This window comes from Apodemus sylvaticus, chromosome 16, assembly GCF_947179515.1.
Source record: "Apodemus sylvaticus chromosome 16, mApoSyl1.1, whole genome shotgun sequence".
NCBI lineage: Eukaryota > Metazoa > Chordata > Mammalia > Rodentia > Muridae > Apodemus > Apodemus sylvaticus.
In genome coordinates, this window is record NC_067487.1 from 33992053 (window position 1) to 34010354 (window position 18302).

The following is an 18302-nucleotide window of genomic DNA, read 5'->3' on the forward strand; positions in this document are numbered from 1 at the left end:
AGTTTGAAGAGTATTTGTGTTAACTCTTCTTTGAAGGTCTGATAGAATTCTGCACTGAAACCATCTGGTCCTGTTTTTTTTTTTTTTTTTTTTTTTTTTTTTTTTTTTTTTTTTTTTTTGGTTGGAAGACTTTCTATGACTCCTTCTATTTCTTTAGGCGTTATGGGACTGTTTAGATGATCTATTTGGTCCTGATTTAATTTTGGTATTTGGTATCTGTCAAGGAAATTGTCCATTTCCTCCAGATTCTCCAGCTGTGTTGAGTACAGGCTCTTGTAGTAGGATCTGATGATTTTTTGGATTTCCTCAGTTTCCGTTGTTATATCTCCCTTTTCATTTCTAAGTTTGTTAATTTGGATACTTTCTCTGTGCCCTTTGGTCAGTCTGGCTAAGGGTTTATCTATCTTGTTGGTTTTCTCAAAGAACCAGCTCCTGGTTTTGTTGATTCTTTGTATGGTTCTCTTTGCTTCTACTTGATTGATTTCAGCCCTGAGTTTGATGATTTCCTGCCTTCTACTCCTCCTGGGTGAAATAGCTTCTTTTTGTTCCAGGGCTTTCAGGTGTGTCATTAAGCTGGTAATGTATGCTCTCTCCATTTTCTTTTTGGAGGCACTCAGGGCTATGAGTTTTCCTCTTAGCACTACTTTCATTGTGTCCCATAGATTTGGGTATGTTGTGTCTTCATTTTCATTGTTTTCTAAAAAGTCTTTAATTTCTTTCTTTATTTCTTCCTTGACCAAGGTATCATTGAGTAGAGTATTGTTCAGTTTCCATGTGTATGTGGGTTTTCTGTTGTTTTTGTTGCTATTGAAGACAACTTTTACTCCATAGTGATCTGATAGGAGGCATGGGATTAGTTCGATCTTCTTATATTTTTGAGGTCTGTCTTGTAACCAATTATATGATCGATTTTGGAGAAGGTACCATGAGGTGCTGAGAAAAGGGTATATTCTTTTGCTTTAGGATAGAATGTTTTATATATATATATATATATATATATATATATATATATATATATATATATTAAATCTAATTGGTCCAAAGCTTCAATTAGTTTCATTGTGTCCCTGTTTAGTTTCTGTTTTCCTGATCAGTTCATTGAGGAATGTGCAGTGTTGAAGTCACCCACAATTATTGTGTTAGGTGCGATGTGTGCTTTGAGCTTTAATAAAGTTTCTTTTACAAAAGAGGGTGCCCTTGCATTTGGAGCATAGATGTTCAGGATTGAGAGTTCTTCTTGTTGTATTTTTCCTTTGACCAGCAAGAAGTGTCTCTCAGAGTCTCTTTTGATGACTTTGGGTTGAAAGTCAATTTTATCTGATATTAAACTGGCTACTCCAGCTTGTTTCCTGAGACCATTTGCTTGTAAAATTGTCTTCTAGCCTTTTACTCTAAGGTAGTGTTTGTCTTTGACCCTGAAGTGTGTTTCCTGTAAGCAGCAAAATGTAGAGTCCTGTTTACGTATCCAGTCAGTTAGTCTATGTCTTTTTATTGGGGCATTGAGTCCATTGATGTTAAGAGATATTAAGGAATAGTGATTGTTACTTCCTGTCATTTTTGACATTATTTTTAAAATTTGATTGGTTAACTTCTTTTGGGTTTGATGAAAGGTTACTATCTTGCTTTGAAGTTTCCCTCCTTGTATTGGTGTTTTCCTCCTATTATCCTTTGTAGGGCTTGGTTTGTCGATAGATATTGGGTAAACTTGGTTTTGTCATGGAATATCTTAGTTTCTCCATCTATGGTGATTGAGAGTTTTGCTGGATATAGTAGTTTTGGTTGGCATTTGTGTTCTCTTAGAGTCTGCATGAGATCAGCCCAGGATCTTCTAGCCTTCATAGTCTCAGGTGAAAAGTCTCCTGTGATTCTGATAGGTCTTCCTTTATATGTTACTTGGCCTTTATCTCTTACTGCCTTTAATATTCTTTCTTTGTTTAGTACATTTGGTGTTTTGATTATTATGTGACAGGAAGTATTTCTGTTCTGGTCCAGTCTGTTTGGAGTTCTGTAGGCTTCTTGTATATTCATGGGTATCTCTCTCTTTAGGTTAGGGAAGTTTTCTTCCATAATTTTATTGTAGATATTTGCTGACCCTTTAAGTGTAAATCTTCACTCTCATCTATGCCTATAATCCTTAGGTTTCGTCTTCTCATTGTGTCCTGGATTTCCTGGAAATTTGGGTTACAAGCTTTTTGCATTTTGCATTTTCTTTAACTGTTGAGTCCATGGTTTCTATGGTATCTTCAGCATCTGAGATTCTTTCTTCTATCTCTTGTATTCTGTTGTTGATATTTGCATCTATGTCCCCTGATTTCTTCCCAAGGCTTTCTATCTCCAATGTTGTCTCCCTTTGAGTTTTCTTAGTTGTTTCTACTTCTGATTTTAGATCCTGGATGGTTTTGCTTAGCTTCTTCACTTGCTTGTTTGTGCTTTCCTGTAATTCTTTAAGAGATTTTTTTGTTTCCTCTTTAATGGCCTCAGCCTGTTGACCAAAGTTCTCCTGTATTTCTTTAAGTGTTTTCTGCGTTTCCTCATTATTGGCTTTTGTATTCTCCTGGATTTCTTTCAATGATTTTTGTGTTTCCCTTGCAAGGGCTTCTAACTTTTGATCCATTTTCTCCTGCATTTCTTTAAGTATGTCCTTCATGTGTTCCTGTACCAGCATCATGACCAGTGATTTTAAATCCAAATCTTGTTTTACTGGTGTGATGGGGTATCCAGGAAATGCTGGTAAAGGAGAATTGGGTTCAGATGTTGCCATATTGCCTTGATTTCTGTTAGTGACGTTCCTGCGTTTGCCTTTTGCCATCTAGTTCTCACTGGTGTTAGTTGGTCTTGTCAATGCTGGACTCACCAGTGCAAGCTGCCTCTTCCCAGGTAGCCTCTGGTGCACAACTCCCTCCTGCACTGCCTTGAGTCAGGGTGCTGTTTCCCAGGCTGTTCAGATCCCGAAGCAGACACCTGAAGGCTCCTGCTGGGGCCCGCTGGATTCACCAGAGCACACCGACTTCTCCCCCCTGGCCGCCCGGAAGCCCCTCTTGCCTCTTGCAGGACCTGGAGATGTAGTGTTGCTGCCCAGGCTGATCTGGATCTTGAAGCGGAGCGATCTGAGTGCTCCCGCCAGAGGCCTCAGGCTCTATTTCCATTTTTAAATCATGGATGATTTTGTTCAATTCCTTCACCTGTTTGATTGTGTTTTTGTGTAATTCTTTAACGGATTTTTGTGTCTCCTCTTTAAGGGCTTTTACCTGTTTACCTATGTTCTCTTGCATTTCCTTAAGGGAGTTATTTAAGTCCTTCTTAAAATTCTATATCATCATCATGAGATGTGATTTGAAATTAGAATCTTGCTTTTCTGGTGTGTTGTGGTATCCAGGGAAAACTGTGTGAGAACTGGGTTCTGATAATGTCAAGTAGCCTTTGTTTCTGTTGTTTATGTTCTTGCCCTTGCCTTTCAAAATATGTTTATATCTGGTGTTAGCTGGTCTTGCTATCTCTAACTGTGGCTTGTCCCTCCTGCAAGCTTCTGTGTCAGAACTCCTGGGAAATAGTTCACTCTGAGAAGAATTTTGGTATGAGGAGCTGTGGTACAAGTTCACCTCTGGGGTTCAGACAGAAACCAAAAGGGTGCTGTTCCCAGCTGTTCCTTGGATCCTGGGTCCTAACATCTCAGGGATTCTCCTCCTTAGGCCAGGAATTTGAACAGAGGTGGTGGTCTTACCTGTGTTCACAGGTGTGTTGGCTCTCCTGGGATACCAGAGTCTCTTGATGGTATTTGTGTATGTAGCCCTGTGGCCTAGGATCACCTCCAGGAGCAGATGTTAACCAGAAGGCTAGCTCAGGCTGTTCCTCTGTTCCTTTGTCCTGAGGGTTCTGGGTGGGTCCATCTGAGCAACAGTTTTGGTGTTACCTGCAGTCACAGGCTTGTCTGCACTCCTGGGAGGCTAGCTCTCTCCCAGTGCTACTTGTGTATGGAGCCCTGTGGCACAGGATGAGTCAAGACTCAGACAGAAACCTGGGGAAAGGAATCTTGTGTACTTTTAGGACAAAATAACAGTTTCTAACTCTATTTTCTTTCATTTACAACAATATATTTGTGGTTGATGATGCCTGCAATGGCCTTTCCTTCATAATCAATCCTAGTGAGAACTATTTTATTTTCAAGGAGACCTTCACTGTATTCCTTGGTACCATCTAAGGGGTCAACCCAACCCACAAGGACTTCCTCCTTGACAGCATGGTACTGTGATGGGTATCGCTGATTCAGGATCTCCTCCCATTTCCTATCTTCAATCAGCTCTTGATCCACTTCCTCAGGAGGCAGTTCCTTCTGTACAATGCTCAGTTCTCCATGAGCAATGACAAACCAGACTATTGGCACTGCCTTTTGAGCTATAGAATGTACTGAGGCTACCAGCCACATCAGCACAGTGTGGCTGAAGGCCAGGCATCACTGCAGGGCTGTCTTGTCTGGTGGCTCACTGTCCCAGAACTGGTTGACTCCAAGTCCACCGGTCCCATAATTGAATATTTTCACTCAAAATATTTTTAGCCATTAGTTGTGTTAGGTTTTTTTATGCTTTCCATAATAATAAAAACCCTGGTTGAGAAGATGAAGACCACTCATTGTGGCATGCATTTGACTTCATGGGTTTACTTATTTTGTTTTTTTTTTAAACATGTTTTGTGCATAAAACATTGGCACATCTGTGGGTAATGTGAACTGTGATGTGTGAAGTTTCTTCACAATGCAGCATACATACAGTGCAAAGGAAGCATCATATGATTCTCTAACTTACAGTTCTTTTCAAGAATATAAGTATAGTGTAAGAAGCATAGTAGTACAATATTCAAGGCACAACAACTCTTAAAATCTTAGAAATATGAAAAAGTATGCTTATTGCTTCATTAGCGTTATTTTAGTTAACAATACTGAAGCCCATTCAACATATATTTATAAAGCTCAGGCTTATTCTATTTTATATAAACTCATTACGCCAATGAATATAAAGACAATAAGTTCTTTCCTTTTTTAATTTCTTAAATGTTTGGAAATAAATCTTTTATATCAGGAGCATTTTGAAAGGATTTTTGCCCAGTATGTCAGTTGCATATCATTTTTATTTTGATTTTTACCAGACAATAATTATTATACTTTTCTCCTTTATATCTTCTTAGATAATTATTTATAGTATAGTCAGGGAATGATTGCTGTCCCTCCCTAAGAGAAAGAGAAGTGTAAGGCAGAGCAGGTGTCCTGAGCTTTAAAGAGTGTTTATAGGAAAAGAGAAGAAGACAAGAGAAAATAATTTGCCAAGTATGTTTTTAATTCCAAATGATAGAAGGAATAAAGAGAGGAAGAACATGAAAAGCCAAAAGGAGGACCAACCTATTCAAGCAGTGTGTTTAAGATAAATGAGTGGGAGGAGGAACAAATGCAGTGAGGTAATACCTCAGGTTCATCAGTAGAAGATTCAGGCAGAGAATTCTAGAGATGCTCTGTGCTGAGTTACTGAAGGCCTCTGAAGAGTCCTTCATCCCATCCCCACACTAGAGCTGAGCACTGCGTTTCAGCATTATGTCTGCTTTAACTTCTTAGCTCCACTCAGACACCTGGTCACAGCACCAAGAACCTTTACAAGAAGCCACAATGTTCCCAGAGTGAGCCCTAGCAGAAAGAGGAAGACATCCAGCAGATACTGCTCATGCCATGGCTGCTGGAAAGCATACGGCTTGAGATGTGCTGCACCCCCTGTCTGCAGGATGTGGTCTATCCAGCCCACAAGCCTCTGGGCGGGGGTCAGTGGGTGGGACTGCCTGATAATCTTGGAGGCCATTGCTGCAGACTTGTACCTGTGGACATAGACAGACAGAGGGTGTTACCAATTTGCTGTGCCAGTTCTTAGATCTTACATCATAAACACACTTACATACAAGCCCATATATCTCTCTCTCTGTCACTCTCTGTCTCTCTCTGTCTCTGTCTCTCTCTCTCTCTCTCTCTCTCTCTCTCTCTCTCTCTCACACACACACACACACACACACACACACACTTCTAGTGCAAATCCATGGGTAAGACTTAAAAAAATCTCTTGACAAACCCTTAGCATTGTTACTCAAGGTCCACTGGAAAGTTCCCATGGCACAGTAGATGACCCTATCCAAACCCATGCACATTTGTTGAGTTGAATTCAATTTTTAAAGAGTAAATAAATAAAGATTTTAAAGAGAGAAATGAAGTTTAGAGGGTGCTGTTTAAGGGAATCTTGGGAAGATTCAGAGGAGAGAGTAAGGTAGATTTGGTCAAAATATACTACATATAAACCAAAAATTTCAAGAATAGGTACAAAAAATCATTTTTAAAAGTTCAATATAAAGAAGAATGAACATAACTAATTTTTAAGGGAAAATATTTAGAAGGAGAAATACAATAGTCATTGGAGGTGGATGGAGGGAGGAGACTGGATGCAAGAGAGGGTAGGAGAAGATCAGATATACATCCAGGAAGAGATGGCCAGGAGAGTGAACCCAAACAACTGATGGAAACAGATGCAAAATCTACAGCCAAATACTAAACCAAGTTCAGTGACTCTTGTAGAAGAGTTGAGGTGTAGGTTGAGGGACCCTGAGGGGATAGAGCCTACACAGGAGTGAATTGAACTTGAATCTTGGGGCTCCGAGAGACTGAACCACCAACCAAAAAGCATACAGGGGCTGGGCCAAGCCTCCAACCACACACATATGTAGAAGATTGAGCTCTTAGAGCTGCTTGACCTATGACCTTCAGTGTTGGTTGTCACTTGAATTTCTGGAAATACGATAGGATGTAAAAAAAAAAAAGGCACAGGCTGAAAAAGTGAACTGGGGTAGCAGAGTGAGAAGAGAAGGCAATTAGTGCAGCAGATATTGTTAAGAGACAGCTGAGGCAGAAGAAGCTGGGCTGAGTAGTTAGGCTACAACAGTTGCTACAGTTTGGAGATGCTTGTATTGTAGAAACTGGGAGAAGAGACTGTTTAAGCAGAAGGGAATTGAAGGAGAAACCTTTGAAGGGGCTATTCTGGAAACTGGGACGGGGTCTGGCCAGGAGTTAAGAGAAGTAGTCATCAGACCGGTACTTGGAGGGATGCTCCACCACTTTGGCTCCCAGACGCCAGAGAGATCTAACAGACAGCACCAGGTATGCAGACATAGCCCAAGGCTAGCATTGCTTGGGTCTCAGCTTGCAAGGCTTTTGCCTGCACCCAGGGCCTGGGCAGCTCTGCAAGCTGTCTGTGCACCAACCCTGTCAGGCGTCATTTGCCCTGCATACTGACCAGTACTTGGAGGAGTGCTCTGCCATCTTGGCTCCCAGACACCAGAGAGATCTAACAGACAGAGCCAAGTATGCAGACATAGCCTGAGACTAACATTGCATGGGTCTCAGCCAATCAGGCTTTTGCCTGCACCCAGGGCCTGGGCAGCTCTGCGGGCCTTCTGTGTCCCAACCCTGATGGGGGTCGTTTGCCCTGCAGAGTGATCAGCACTTGGAAAAGATTCCCAGAGCATCCGCCATCTTCACTCTCTGATGGAGAAGATGGGCAGCACCAGGTTCACAGAGACACCTGAGTAGAGCATTGCTTGGAGCAAGACACACCAGGGCTCCAAGGGCACCCAAGAGGAGGGCAGCACATCAGCAATCTGTGCCAGGGGGGAATCCAGTTATCCAGTGCTGTGGAAATAGCCTTACAGGCTCACAGGAGGTTCAAGCACCAGCCAGTGACAGCAAGACCAACTAATGCCAGAGATAACCAGATGGCAAAAGGCAAATGTAGGAATGTTACTAACAGAAATCAAGGCAATATGGCAGCATCTGAACCCTATTCTCCAACAACAGCAAGTCCCTGATACCCCAAAACAGCAGAAAAACAAGACTTGGATTTAAAATCGCTGGTCATGATGCTATTAGAGGAACATAAAAAGGACATAAATAAATCTCTTAAAGAAATACAGGGGAGCAGGAATAAGTTAGAAGCCCTTACAAGGGAAACACAAAAATCACTTAAAGAAATTCAGGAGAATAGTGGTCAACAGAGGAATATGGGCCAAAAGGAGAAAATGCAAAAATCACTTAAAGAAATGCAGGAGAAAAGGAGAAATTGAGACAACAGGCAGAAGTCATAAAAGAAGGAACACAAAAATATATTAAAGAATTAGAGGAAAACACAAACAAACAAGTGAAGGAACTGGGCAAAACCATCCAGGATCTAAAAACAGAAGTAGAAACAACAAAAAAATCACAAAGGGAGACAACTTTGGAGGTAGAAAACCTTGGGAAGAAATCCGGGGCCATAGATGTAAATATCAACCACAGAATAAAAGAGATAGAAGAAAGAATCTCAGATGCCGAAGATACCATAGAAACCATTGACTCAACAGTCAAAGAAAATGTAAAATGCAGAAATCTTGTAACCCAAAACATCCAGGAAATCCAAAACACAATGAGAAGACCAAACGTAAGGATTATAGGTATAGATGAGAGTGAAGATTTACAACTTAAAGGGCCAAGAAATATATTCAACATAATTATGGAAGAAAACTTCCCTAATCTAAAGAGAGAGTTGCCCATGAATATACAAGAGGCCTACAGAACCCCAAACAGACTGGACCAGAACAGAAACACCTCCTGTCACATAATAATCAAACCCCCAAATGTACTAAACAAAGAAAGAATATTAAAGGCAGTAAGAGAAAAAAGGCCAAGTAACACATAAAGGAAGACCTATCAGAATTACACCAGACTTCTCACCAGAGACCATGAAACCTAGAAGATCCTGGGCTGATCTCATGCAGAGTCTAAGAGAACACAAATGTCAGCCAAGACTACTATACCCATGGAGAAACCAAGATATTCCATAATAAAAACAATATTAAATAGTATCCTTCCACAAACCCAGACCTACAAAGGATAATAGGTGGAAAACACCAATACATGGAGGGAAAATACACTGGAAAAAGCCAGATAGTAAACTTCTTTCATCAAGCCCAAAAGAAGATAACCACTCAAATATAAAAATAACATCAAAAATAACAGGAAGTAATAATCACTACTCCTTAATATCTCTTAATATAAATGGACTCAATCCCCCAATAAAAAGACATAGACTAACAGACTGGATACATAAGCAGGACCCTACATTTTGCTGCATACAGAAAACACACCTCAGGGCCAAAATCAAACATTACCTCAGAGTAAAAGGCTGGAAAACAATTATACAAGCAAATGGTCTTAGGAAACAAGTCAGAGTAGCCATTCTAATATCAGATAAAATTGACTTTCAACCTATAGTCGTCAAAAGAGACATGGAAGGACACTTCTTATTGGTCAAAGGAAAAATTCACCAAGAAAACCTCTCCATTATGAACATCTATGCTCCAAATACAAGGGCACCCTCATTCATAAAAGAAACTTTACTAAAGCTCAAAGCACACATTGCACCTAACACAATAACTGTGAGCGACTTCAACACTCCATTCTCCTCAGTGGACAGATCAAGAAAACAGAAACTAAACAGGGACACAGAGAAACTAATTGAAGCTCTAGACCAATTGGATTTAACACTTTTATATGTATGTATGTATGTATGTATGTATGTATATATATACATTACATCCTAAAGCAAAAGAATATACCTTTTTCACAGCACCTCATGGTACCTTGTCCTAAATCAATCATATAATTGGTCACAAGACAGACCTCAACAACTTTAAGAAGATCAAAATAATCCCATGCCTCTTATCAGATCACTATGGAATAAGAGTGGTCTTTAATAGAAATAAAAACAACAGAAAGCCCACATATACATGGAGGCTGAACAATACTCTACTCAGTGATACCTTGGCCAAAGAAGAAATAAAGAAAGAACTCAAAGACTTTTTAGAATTTAATGAAAATGAAGGCACAACATACACAAATTTATGGGACACAATGAAAGGAGTGCTAAGAGCAAAACTTGTAGCCCTGAGTGCCTCCAAAAAGAAACTGGAGAGAATACACTAGCAGCTTAACTGCACACCTGAAAGCCCTGGAATAAAAAAGAAGCTAATTCACCAAAGAGGGGTAGAAGAAAGGAAATTGCCAAACTCAGGGCTGAAATCAATCAAGTAGAAACAAAGAGAACCATACAAAGAATCAACAAAACCAGGAGCTGGTTCTTTCAGAAAATCAACAAGATAGATAAACCCTTATCCAGACTAACCAAAGGGCACAGAGTCAGTATCAAATTAACAAAATTAGAAATGAAAAGGGAGATATAACAACAGAAAAAGAGGAAATTCAAAAAATCATCAGATCCTACTACAAAAGTCTATACAAAACACAACTGGAAAATCTGGAGGAAATGGACAATTTCCTAGACAGATAACAAATAGCAAAATTAAATCAGGATCAAATAGATCAACTAAACAGTCCCATAACCCCTAAAGAAATAAAAGGGGTCCTAGAAAGTCTCCCAACCCAAAAAAAGCACAGAACCAGATGGTTTTAGTGCAGAATTCTATTAGACCTTCAAAGAAGACCTAACACCATCAATCCTCAAATTATTCCACAAAATAGAAACAAAAGGAACACTACCCAACATGTTCTATGAAGCCACAATTACACTGATACCAAAAACCACACAAAGATGCAACAAAGAAGAACTACAGGCCAATATCCCTTATGAATTTCAATGCAAAAATACTAAATAAAATGCTTGCCAATCAAATCCAAGAACACATCAAAATAACCATCCACCATGATCAAGTAAGCTTCATTCCAGGAATGCAGGGATAGTTCAATATACGGAAATCCATCAATGTGATCCACTTTATAAACAATCCCAAAGAAAAAAACCATATAGTCATTTTATTAGATGTTGCAAAAGCATTTGACAAAATTCAGCATCCTTTCCTACTAAAAGTCTTAGAACGATCAGGAATTCAAGGTCCATACCTAAACATAGTAAAAGCAATATACAGCAAACCAGTAGCCAACATCAAACTAAATGGAGAGAAACTTGAAGCAATCCCATTAAAATCAGGGACTATACAAGGCTGCCCCCTCTCTCCAGATCTTTTTAATATAGTACTTGAAGTTCTAGCTAGAGCAATTAGACAACATAAGGAGGTCAAAAGGATACAAATTGGAAAGGAAGAAGCCAAACTATCACTATTTGCAGATGATATGATAGTATACTTAAGTGACCCAAATATAACCTCCACCAGAGAATGCCTACAGCTGATAAACATCTTCAGCAAAGTGACTGGTTATAAAATCAACTCAAGCAAATCAGTAGCCTTCCTATATGCAAAGGATAAGTAGGCTGAGAAAGAAATTAGGGAAATGACAGCCTTCACAATAGCCACAAACAATATAAAGTATCTTGGTATGACTCTAACCAAACAAGTGAGAGATCTGTATGAGAAGAACTTCGGGTCTTTGAAGATGGAAATTGAAGAAGACCTCAGAAAATGGAAAATTTTTCCATGCTCATGAATTTGCAGGATTAATATAGTAAAAATGGTCATCTTACCAAAAGCAATCTGCACATTCAATGCAATCTCCATCAAAATCCCAATTCAGTTCTTCATAGAGTTAGAAAGAGCAATTCTAAAATCCCTCTGGGATAACAAAAAATCCAGGATAGCTAAAACTATTCTCAACAGTAAAAGAACTTCCAGGGTAATCAGCATCCTGGACCTCAAGCAGTACTACAGAGCAATAGTGTTTAAAACTGCATGGTACTTGTACAGTGACTGGCAGGTAGATCAATGGAATAGGACTGAAGAGCCAGATATGAACCCGCACACCTTTGACAAAGGAGCTGAAATCATCCAGTGGAAAAATGATAGCCTTTTCAACAAGTGGTGCTGGCTCAATTGGAGGTCAACTTGTAGAAGAATATGAATTGATCCATTTTTATCTCCTTGTACTAAGCTCAACACCAAGTGGATCAAGGACCTCCACATAAAACCTGACACACTGAAACTAATAGAAAAGAAACTGGGTAAGACCCTTGAGGACATGGGCACAGGGGAAAAGTTCTTGAATAGAACACCAATAGCTTATACTCTAAGATCAAGAATCAACAAATGGGACCTCATAAAATTACAAAGTTTTTGTAAGGCAAAGGACACTGTCAAGTGGACAAAATGGCAACCAGCAAATTGGGAAAGGATCTTCACCAACCCTACATCTGACAAAGGGCTAAAATCCAATATGTACAAAGAACTCAAAAACTTAGACCCCAGAAACCCAAATAACCCTATTAAAATGGGGTACAGAGCTAAATAAAGAATTTTCACCTGAAGAACTTTGGATGGCTGAGAAACACCTTAAGAAATGTTCAAGTCATTAGGGAATTGCAAATCCAACCCTGAGATTTCACCTCACAACAGTCAGAATGGCTAAGATTAAAAACTCAGGAGACAGCAGGTGTTAGTGAGGAAGTGGAGAAAGTTGAACACTCCTCCACTGCTGGTGGGATTGCAAGCTGGTACAACCACTCTGGAAATCAGTCTGGCAGTTCCTCAGAAAACTGGACACCACACTTCCAGGCAGCCCTGCTATACCTCTCCTGTGCATATACCCAGAGGATCCCCCAGTATATAATAAGGATACATGGTCCACTATATTCATAGCAGCCCTATTTACAATAGCCAGAAGCTGGAAAGAACCCAGATGTCCCTCAACAGAGGAATGGATACAAAAATATGTGGTATATACACACAATGGAGTCATTAGAAACAATGAATTCATGAATTCTTAGACAAATGGTTGGACCTGGAGAACATCTTCCTAAGCGAGGTAACCTAGTCTCAAAAGAACACTCATGGTATGCACTCACTGATAAGTGGATATTAGCCTAGAAGTGTGGGATATCCAAGACACAATCCACATAACAAATGATGTCCAAGAAGAAGGAAAGAGTGGCCCCTGGTTCTGGAAAAACTCAGTGCAGCAATGTAGGGGAATACCAGAACAGGGAAGTTGAAAGGAGTGGATGGGGGAACAGGAAGAGGGAAGAGGGCTTATGAGACTTTCTGGGAGGGGGGATTCAGGAAAGGAGAAATTATTTGAAATGTAAATAAAGAATATGTCAAATAAAAAAAGAGAGAAGTAGTCATAATTTATAGAAAAGAAAAAACACATTTCACACCCTATATCAGAGAGAGAATGGGCATATCAATTACTGTGAACAGATGTAACTGGTGCATGTCTGATTTAAGCCATTAGGACATTGAATCCTAAAGGTGCATTCCTCTTGGGTTGTTAAGTCACTGAGCTGAATGGGCAAGAGCTTGAGGGATTCCAAGCCCATGTTCCTGTCCAACTTGTGCTGGATTTGTGAAATCTTCATTTATAACAGTCCTGTTCTGAGCCTGAGGAAAAGAACATAATTCATACACACTGATTCTTCAAGGTATGTGTGCTTTTATGTGCTTCTGTAGGGCAGACAATAACAATTCAAATGATGGAGATATTTCAAATTGTCAAAGAGAAAGTCCTCAGGGAGTTCAGCCACAATAATACATAAAGGTCCTCTCCTGTTTCAACTGGAATTCTACTATAGGTACCCAAAATACAAGAGGTCATAAAGATACTGTGTAGATAACAAACCATCATACCACCATAAGCAGGAGCATCATTCAGCACCTCACCTAAAATTAGGATTAATAGAAGGGGAAAACCGGGACCTTCAAGACTCACATGTGTATTATAACATATACAACAAAATTCTGGTTTCACTGGAAAACACATTACACAGACTAAACTATGTCAGGCCTGCATTTTGCCTAAGGGACCACTATCAAGAGAGCTGCATACCTCTTGTCTTCTATGACTTCTTTCATTTTGAATGCCAGTGTCTCTGCCTTGAGTGTCTGTAGCTGAATAGAAACACCAATGTTCTTTGCTTCTACTAGGATCATGTTTTCAGGTTGGTCAGCAAAAAATGGAATCCCCACCATAGGTACTCCATGCTGGATGGCCTCATTTATACTGTTCATGCCCCCATGGGTGACAAACAGACGGATCCTGGGGTGAGCTGTTGCAAAAGAGAAAGATGGTGCAAGATTTCACTATATAAACTTCAGATACTGGGTAAACCAGCAGACCCAAGAAATACCCATATGATTCAGAGGATGGACTTATTAATTTTGCTTTTGATATTTGCAATGTTCCAGGTTATGATGTCTAACCTTCCCTCTGCAGAGAAATACCTTACGTCAATACAAAGACATCCAACTACAAATATAGTGACAAGCCTCTCCTCCTGTTTCCTCTCCTCCTATTCATCCTTGTCTCTTCTGCTGACACTTTTCACTTTTCTCACCTCTGCCTTCCCTTGCTTTCCATATCTTCTCTCTTATAAAGCTTATATTCCATGTGCTATACACTCTGCTTCAAGTAAAGCTTATGAAAGGGAATGTTAGACTAGACACATCTAGAGATATAAGTCTTGTCTATTGCTCCATCTTGAAAGCAATCAAACATTTCTTGGGATCATATAAAAATCATCCAAAACTATACCTCAGAAAAAATTCTACACATGCTCCCTGGAAAGTGAGCCTTTTTACTATGTCCTCAGACCCCCAACGCTGTGTCTAAGTTTTCAGCCTGTAGCTGACAATCAAGATGTGTCTACATGCCTACATTTGTATCTGTGTTTTAGAATTGCTGAAGTTCGCATATAATAATGGCAATAAATAGTTCCAACTGTCCCAGAAAGTAGTTATACTTCATATTGTGTCCAAGATGGTGTTAGATTAGTCCTATTCAATGTTAGATACTGTTAAGTCAAGGCAGCATAACTCATCATATCTAATTAGGGATGTGAGAACTGTCTGAGTTGGAAAGAATATGGAGATTGCTGCTAAATCCAGTCTAGGGTGCAGTCTGATCCCTCCAAGAAGCTGCTGCTATCCTCCAGGAGCTGCTATTGCCTGCCTCCTGGAAATAAATCTTTACCTATCAGCAGCCTTCTCTTCTGCCAGTCCAAGCACTCAGATACTGGATATCAATTAAGTACCAAAAATATGTGACTGGAAGTAAAGTAACAGGTCTAGGAGGAGCTTACCCAGAAGATCAGTCTGTGGAAGCCAATCCATGATTTTGACATTTGGGGCCAATGTGACCTCTTTGGGCCAAAGAGAGTCCTTACATGTCCATAGCACCCCTTGAGGGAGGCGAGCAAAGGCACTGTTCATCTCTTTAATAATTTCCTTGGTCTGATGCCGGCTCACTATGGAGCCCAGGGCCACAAGGACAAAGCCTGAGTCTCCAAACTGAGTGATAAAATTCTCCAAATCCTAGAAGAATCACAGAGGGAAGAAGGCAAAATAGATTTTTATTTGCTTTGTGTTTTTTTTTTGTTTTGTTTTGTTTCATTTTTATTTTCTATATTCTTTGTTTACATTCCAAATAATTTTCCCTTTACAGGGCCCCCCCCCTCCCCATAAGTCCCATAAGCCCTCTTCCCTCCACCCATTCTCCGATCAATCCCCCCTACTTCTCTGTCCTGGTACTCCCCTACAATGCTGGATCAAGCCTTTCCAAGACCAGGGACCTCTCCTTCCTTATTCTTGGGAATCATTTGATATGTGAATTGTATCTTGGTTATTCAGAGCTTCTGGGCTAATATCCACTTATCAGTGACTGCATTCCATGTGTGTTCTTTTGTGATTGGGTTAACTCATTTAGGATGATATTTTCCAGTTCCAACCATTTACCTAAAAATTTCATGAATTCAGACTGGATACATAAACAGGGCCCTACATATTGCTGCATACAGGAAACACATCTTAGTGTCAAAGACAAACACTACCTCAGAGTAAAAGGCTGGAAAACAATTTTACAAGCAAATGGTCTTAGGAAACAAGCCAGAATAGCCATTCTAATATCAGATAAAATTGACTTTCAATCTAAAGTCATCAAAAGAGACACGGAAGTACACTTCTTACTGGTCAAGGGAAATATCCACCAACAGAGCAGAGGAAATTCAAAAAATCATCAGATCCTACTACAAAAGCCTATATGTAACACAACTGAAAAATCTGGAGGAAATGGACAATTTCCTAGACAGATACTGAATACCAAAATTAAATCAGGATCAAATAAATCATCTAAACAGTCCCATAACCTCTAAAGAAATAGAAAGTGTCATACAAAGTCTTCCAACCCCCCCCCAAAAAAAAACATAGGATCAGATGGCTTTAGTGCAGAAGTCTATCAGACCTTCAAAGAAGACCTAACACCAATACTCTTCAAATTATTTCACAAAATAGAAACAGAAGGAACACTACCCAACTCTTTCTACAAAGCCCCAATTACACTGATAACAAAACCACACAAAGATCCAACAAAGAAGGAGAAATACAGGCCAATATCCCTTATGAATATTGATGCAAAAATACTCAATAAAATTCTTGCCAATTGAATCCAAGAACACATCAAAACGATCATTCACCATGATCAAGTAGGCTTCATCCCAGGGATGCAGGGATGGTTCAATTTATGGAAATCTATCAATGAAATCTACTACATAAACTAACTCAAAGAAAAAAAACCACTTGATTATTTCATTAGACGCTGAAAAAAGCATTTTACAAAATTCAGCATCCTTTCATGCTAAAAGTCTTGGAAAGATCAGGAATTCAAGGCCCATACATAAACATAGTAAAAGCAATATACAGCAAACCTGTAGCCAACATCAAACTAAATGGAGAGAAACTTGAAGCAATCCCACTAAAATCAGGGACAAGACAACACTGCCCACTCTCTCCATATCTTTTCAATATAGTACTTGATGTATTAGCTAGAGAGGTGGTCTTTAAAAGCAAAGGCAGCATGACATGAAAGCAGACTGGGTACTGAATAAACCCATGCATCAGTTGCTCAAGTTCTATATAATAAAATCCTTTCATAGGCCCTGCAGCTGTGTCGTGTGTATTGTGTTCATGTTTACTGCATGTATTAGTAGCCATCTCTACCCCATGAGCTCTTACAGATTGTGTAGCCTGGGGTTTTACTGACAGAGGTCTATTTCCAAAACTTCCCACCTCATTTTGAGTCAAAATCTTAGGTACAAAACTCAGACTCAGTCACTGAGTGTGGTGGTGATGGGTCTCCAAATAGTCACACATAAACATAGAGTTTGAGGGGAGGTGGCTTTAGGGAATTCTCTGTTGCCCAAGAAATCAGTATCCATATCACACCATGGAGTTATCTAGGTTTGTGTTCAAAGAGTTTCATATGTCCTCAAACTCCCAATATTAATGTAAGTGTCTGAGTTCTCAGCCTTTAGCTGACAACCAAGATATGTCCTAACACATGTACATATTCATATGCATAGGCATAGGCATAGGCTTGGACATAGACATAGAGATAGACATATATACAAGATTTTATTTGAGTGATTTATTTGTGTCGCTTAAAGTATAAGCTTGGAAGTAAACTAAATGTTACAAGTAATTTTATGTTTAACAACTTGCGGTCCCTCCAAACTGTTTTTTTTTTTAAGATCAATTGCATTATTTTATAATTATACTAGAAATATACAATAGAATATACAATTTTTCCCCAACTTTGTTCTACACTCTGTCATCTGGTTTCATTTTTGTCTTTGGTTACAGAGCAATAATAGACTCATAGAATTGGCAGAGAAGTATTCTTCACTGTACAACTGCTATTGATTAATAGAGGAACTGCTATCGATTCTTAAGTGTGTCACTAAATATACTAGCTAATCTATTTTATATTAGATTTTCTTTTCTTTTTTAATGATTTATTTAATTATTACATATAAGTACACTGTAGCTGTCTTCAGACACATCAGAAGAGAGTGTCAGATCTCATTATAGATGGTTATGGCCACCATATGGTTGTTGGGATTGAACTCAAAACCTCTAAAAGAACACTCAGTGCTTTTAACCACTGAGCCATCTCTCCAGCACCTATGTTAGACTTTCTTGATGAAAGATTTTGTTTGTATTTTCCAGTCTAATTTAATCTCACAAACTTCATATTTTCTATCTGTCTCAGAGCCAGTTTTGTCAACAGGTATCCAAAGGAATTTGTCCATTCATGTAGGTCACCTAAGGTGATGATACACCATGTTTGCATGGTTCCCTTAACATTTTTATTGTTTTAAATACTAATGGGTAATTATTCACTTTAGAATTTAGTTATTTGATTGTTCGTTCTTATTTATTTTCTCAATGATTTAGTAGTATGCCAGCATACTGTTCTCTTTTGCTCTACTGATTCCATTTTTCTTTTTTTACAA

The 18302-nt window shown here is 39.2% G+C and overlaps 1 protein-coding gene across 1 annotated transcript in view; it reads right to left on the bottom strand.

The window, feature by feature from the left end:
* Positions 1–5576: 5576 nt before the first annotated feature.
* LOC127666885 (UDP-glucuronosyltransferase 3A2-like) overlaps positions 5577–18302 on the bottom strand; it is a 50635-nt gene continuing 37909 nt past the window's right edge. Inside the window, exons 5-7 of the mRNA XM_052159877.1 lie at positions 15096–15327; positions 13844–14063; positions 5577–5853 (exon numbers count right to left, since the gene is read on the bottom strand). Of these exons, the coding sequence (XP_052015837.1) occupies positions 5577–5853; positions 13844–14063; positions 15096–15327 (729 nt within the window). The remainder of the gene's footprint in view (positions 5854–13843; positions 14064–15095; positions 15328–18302) is intronic.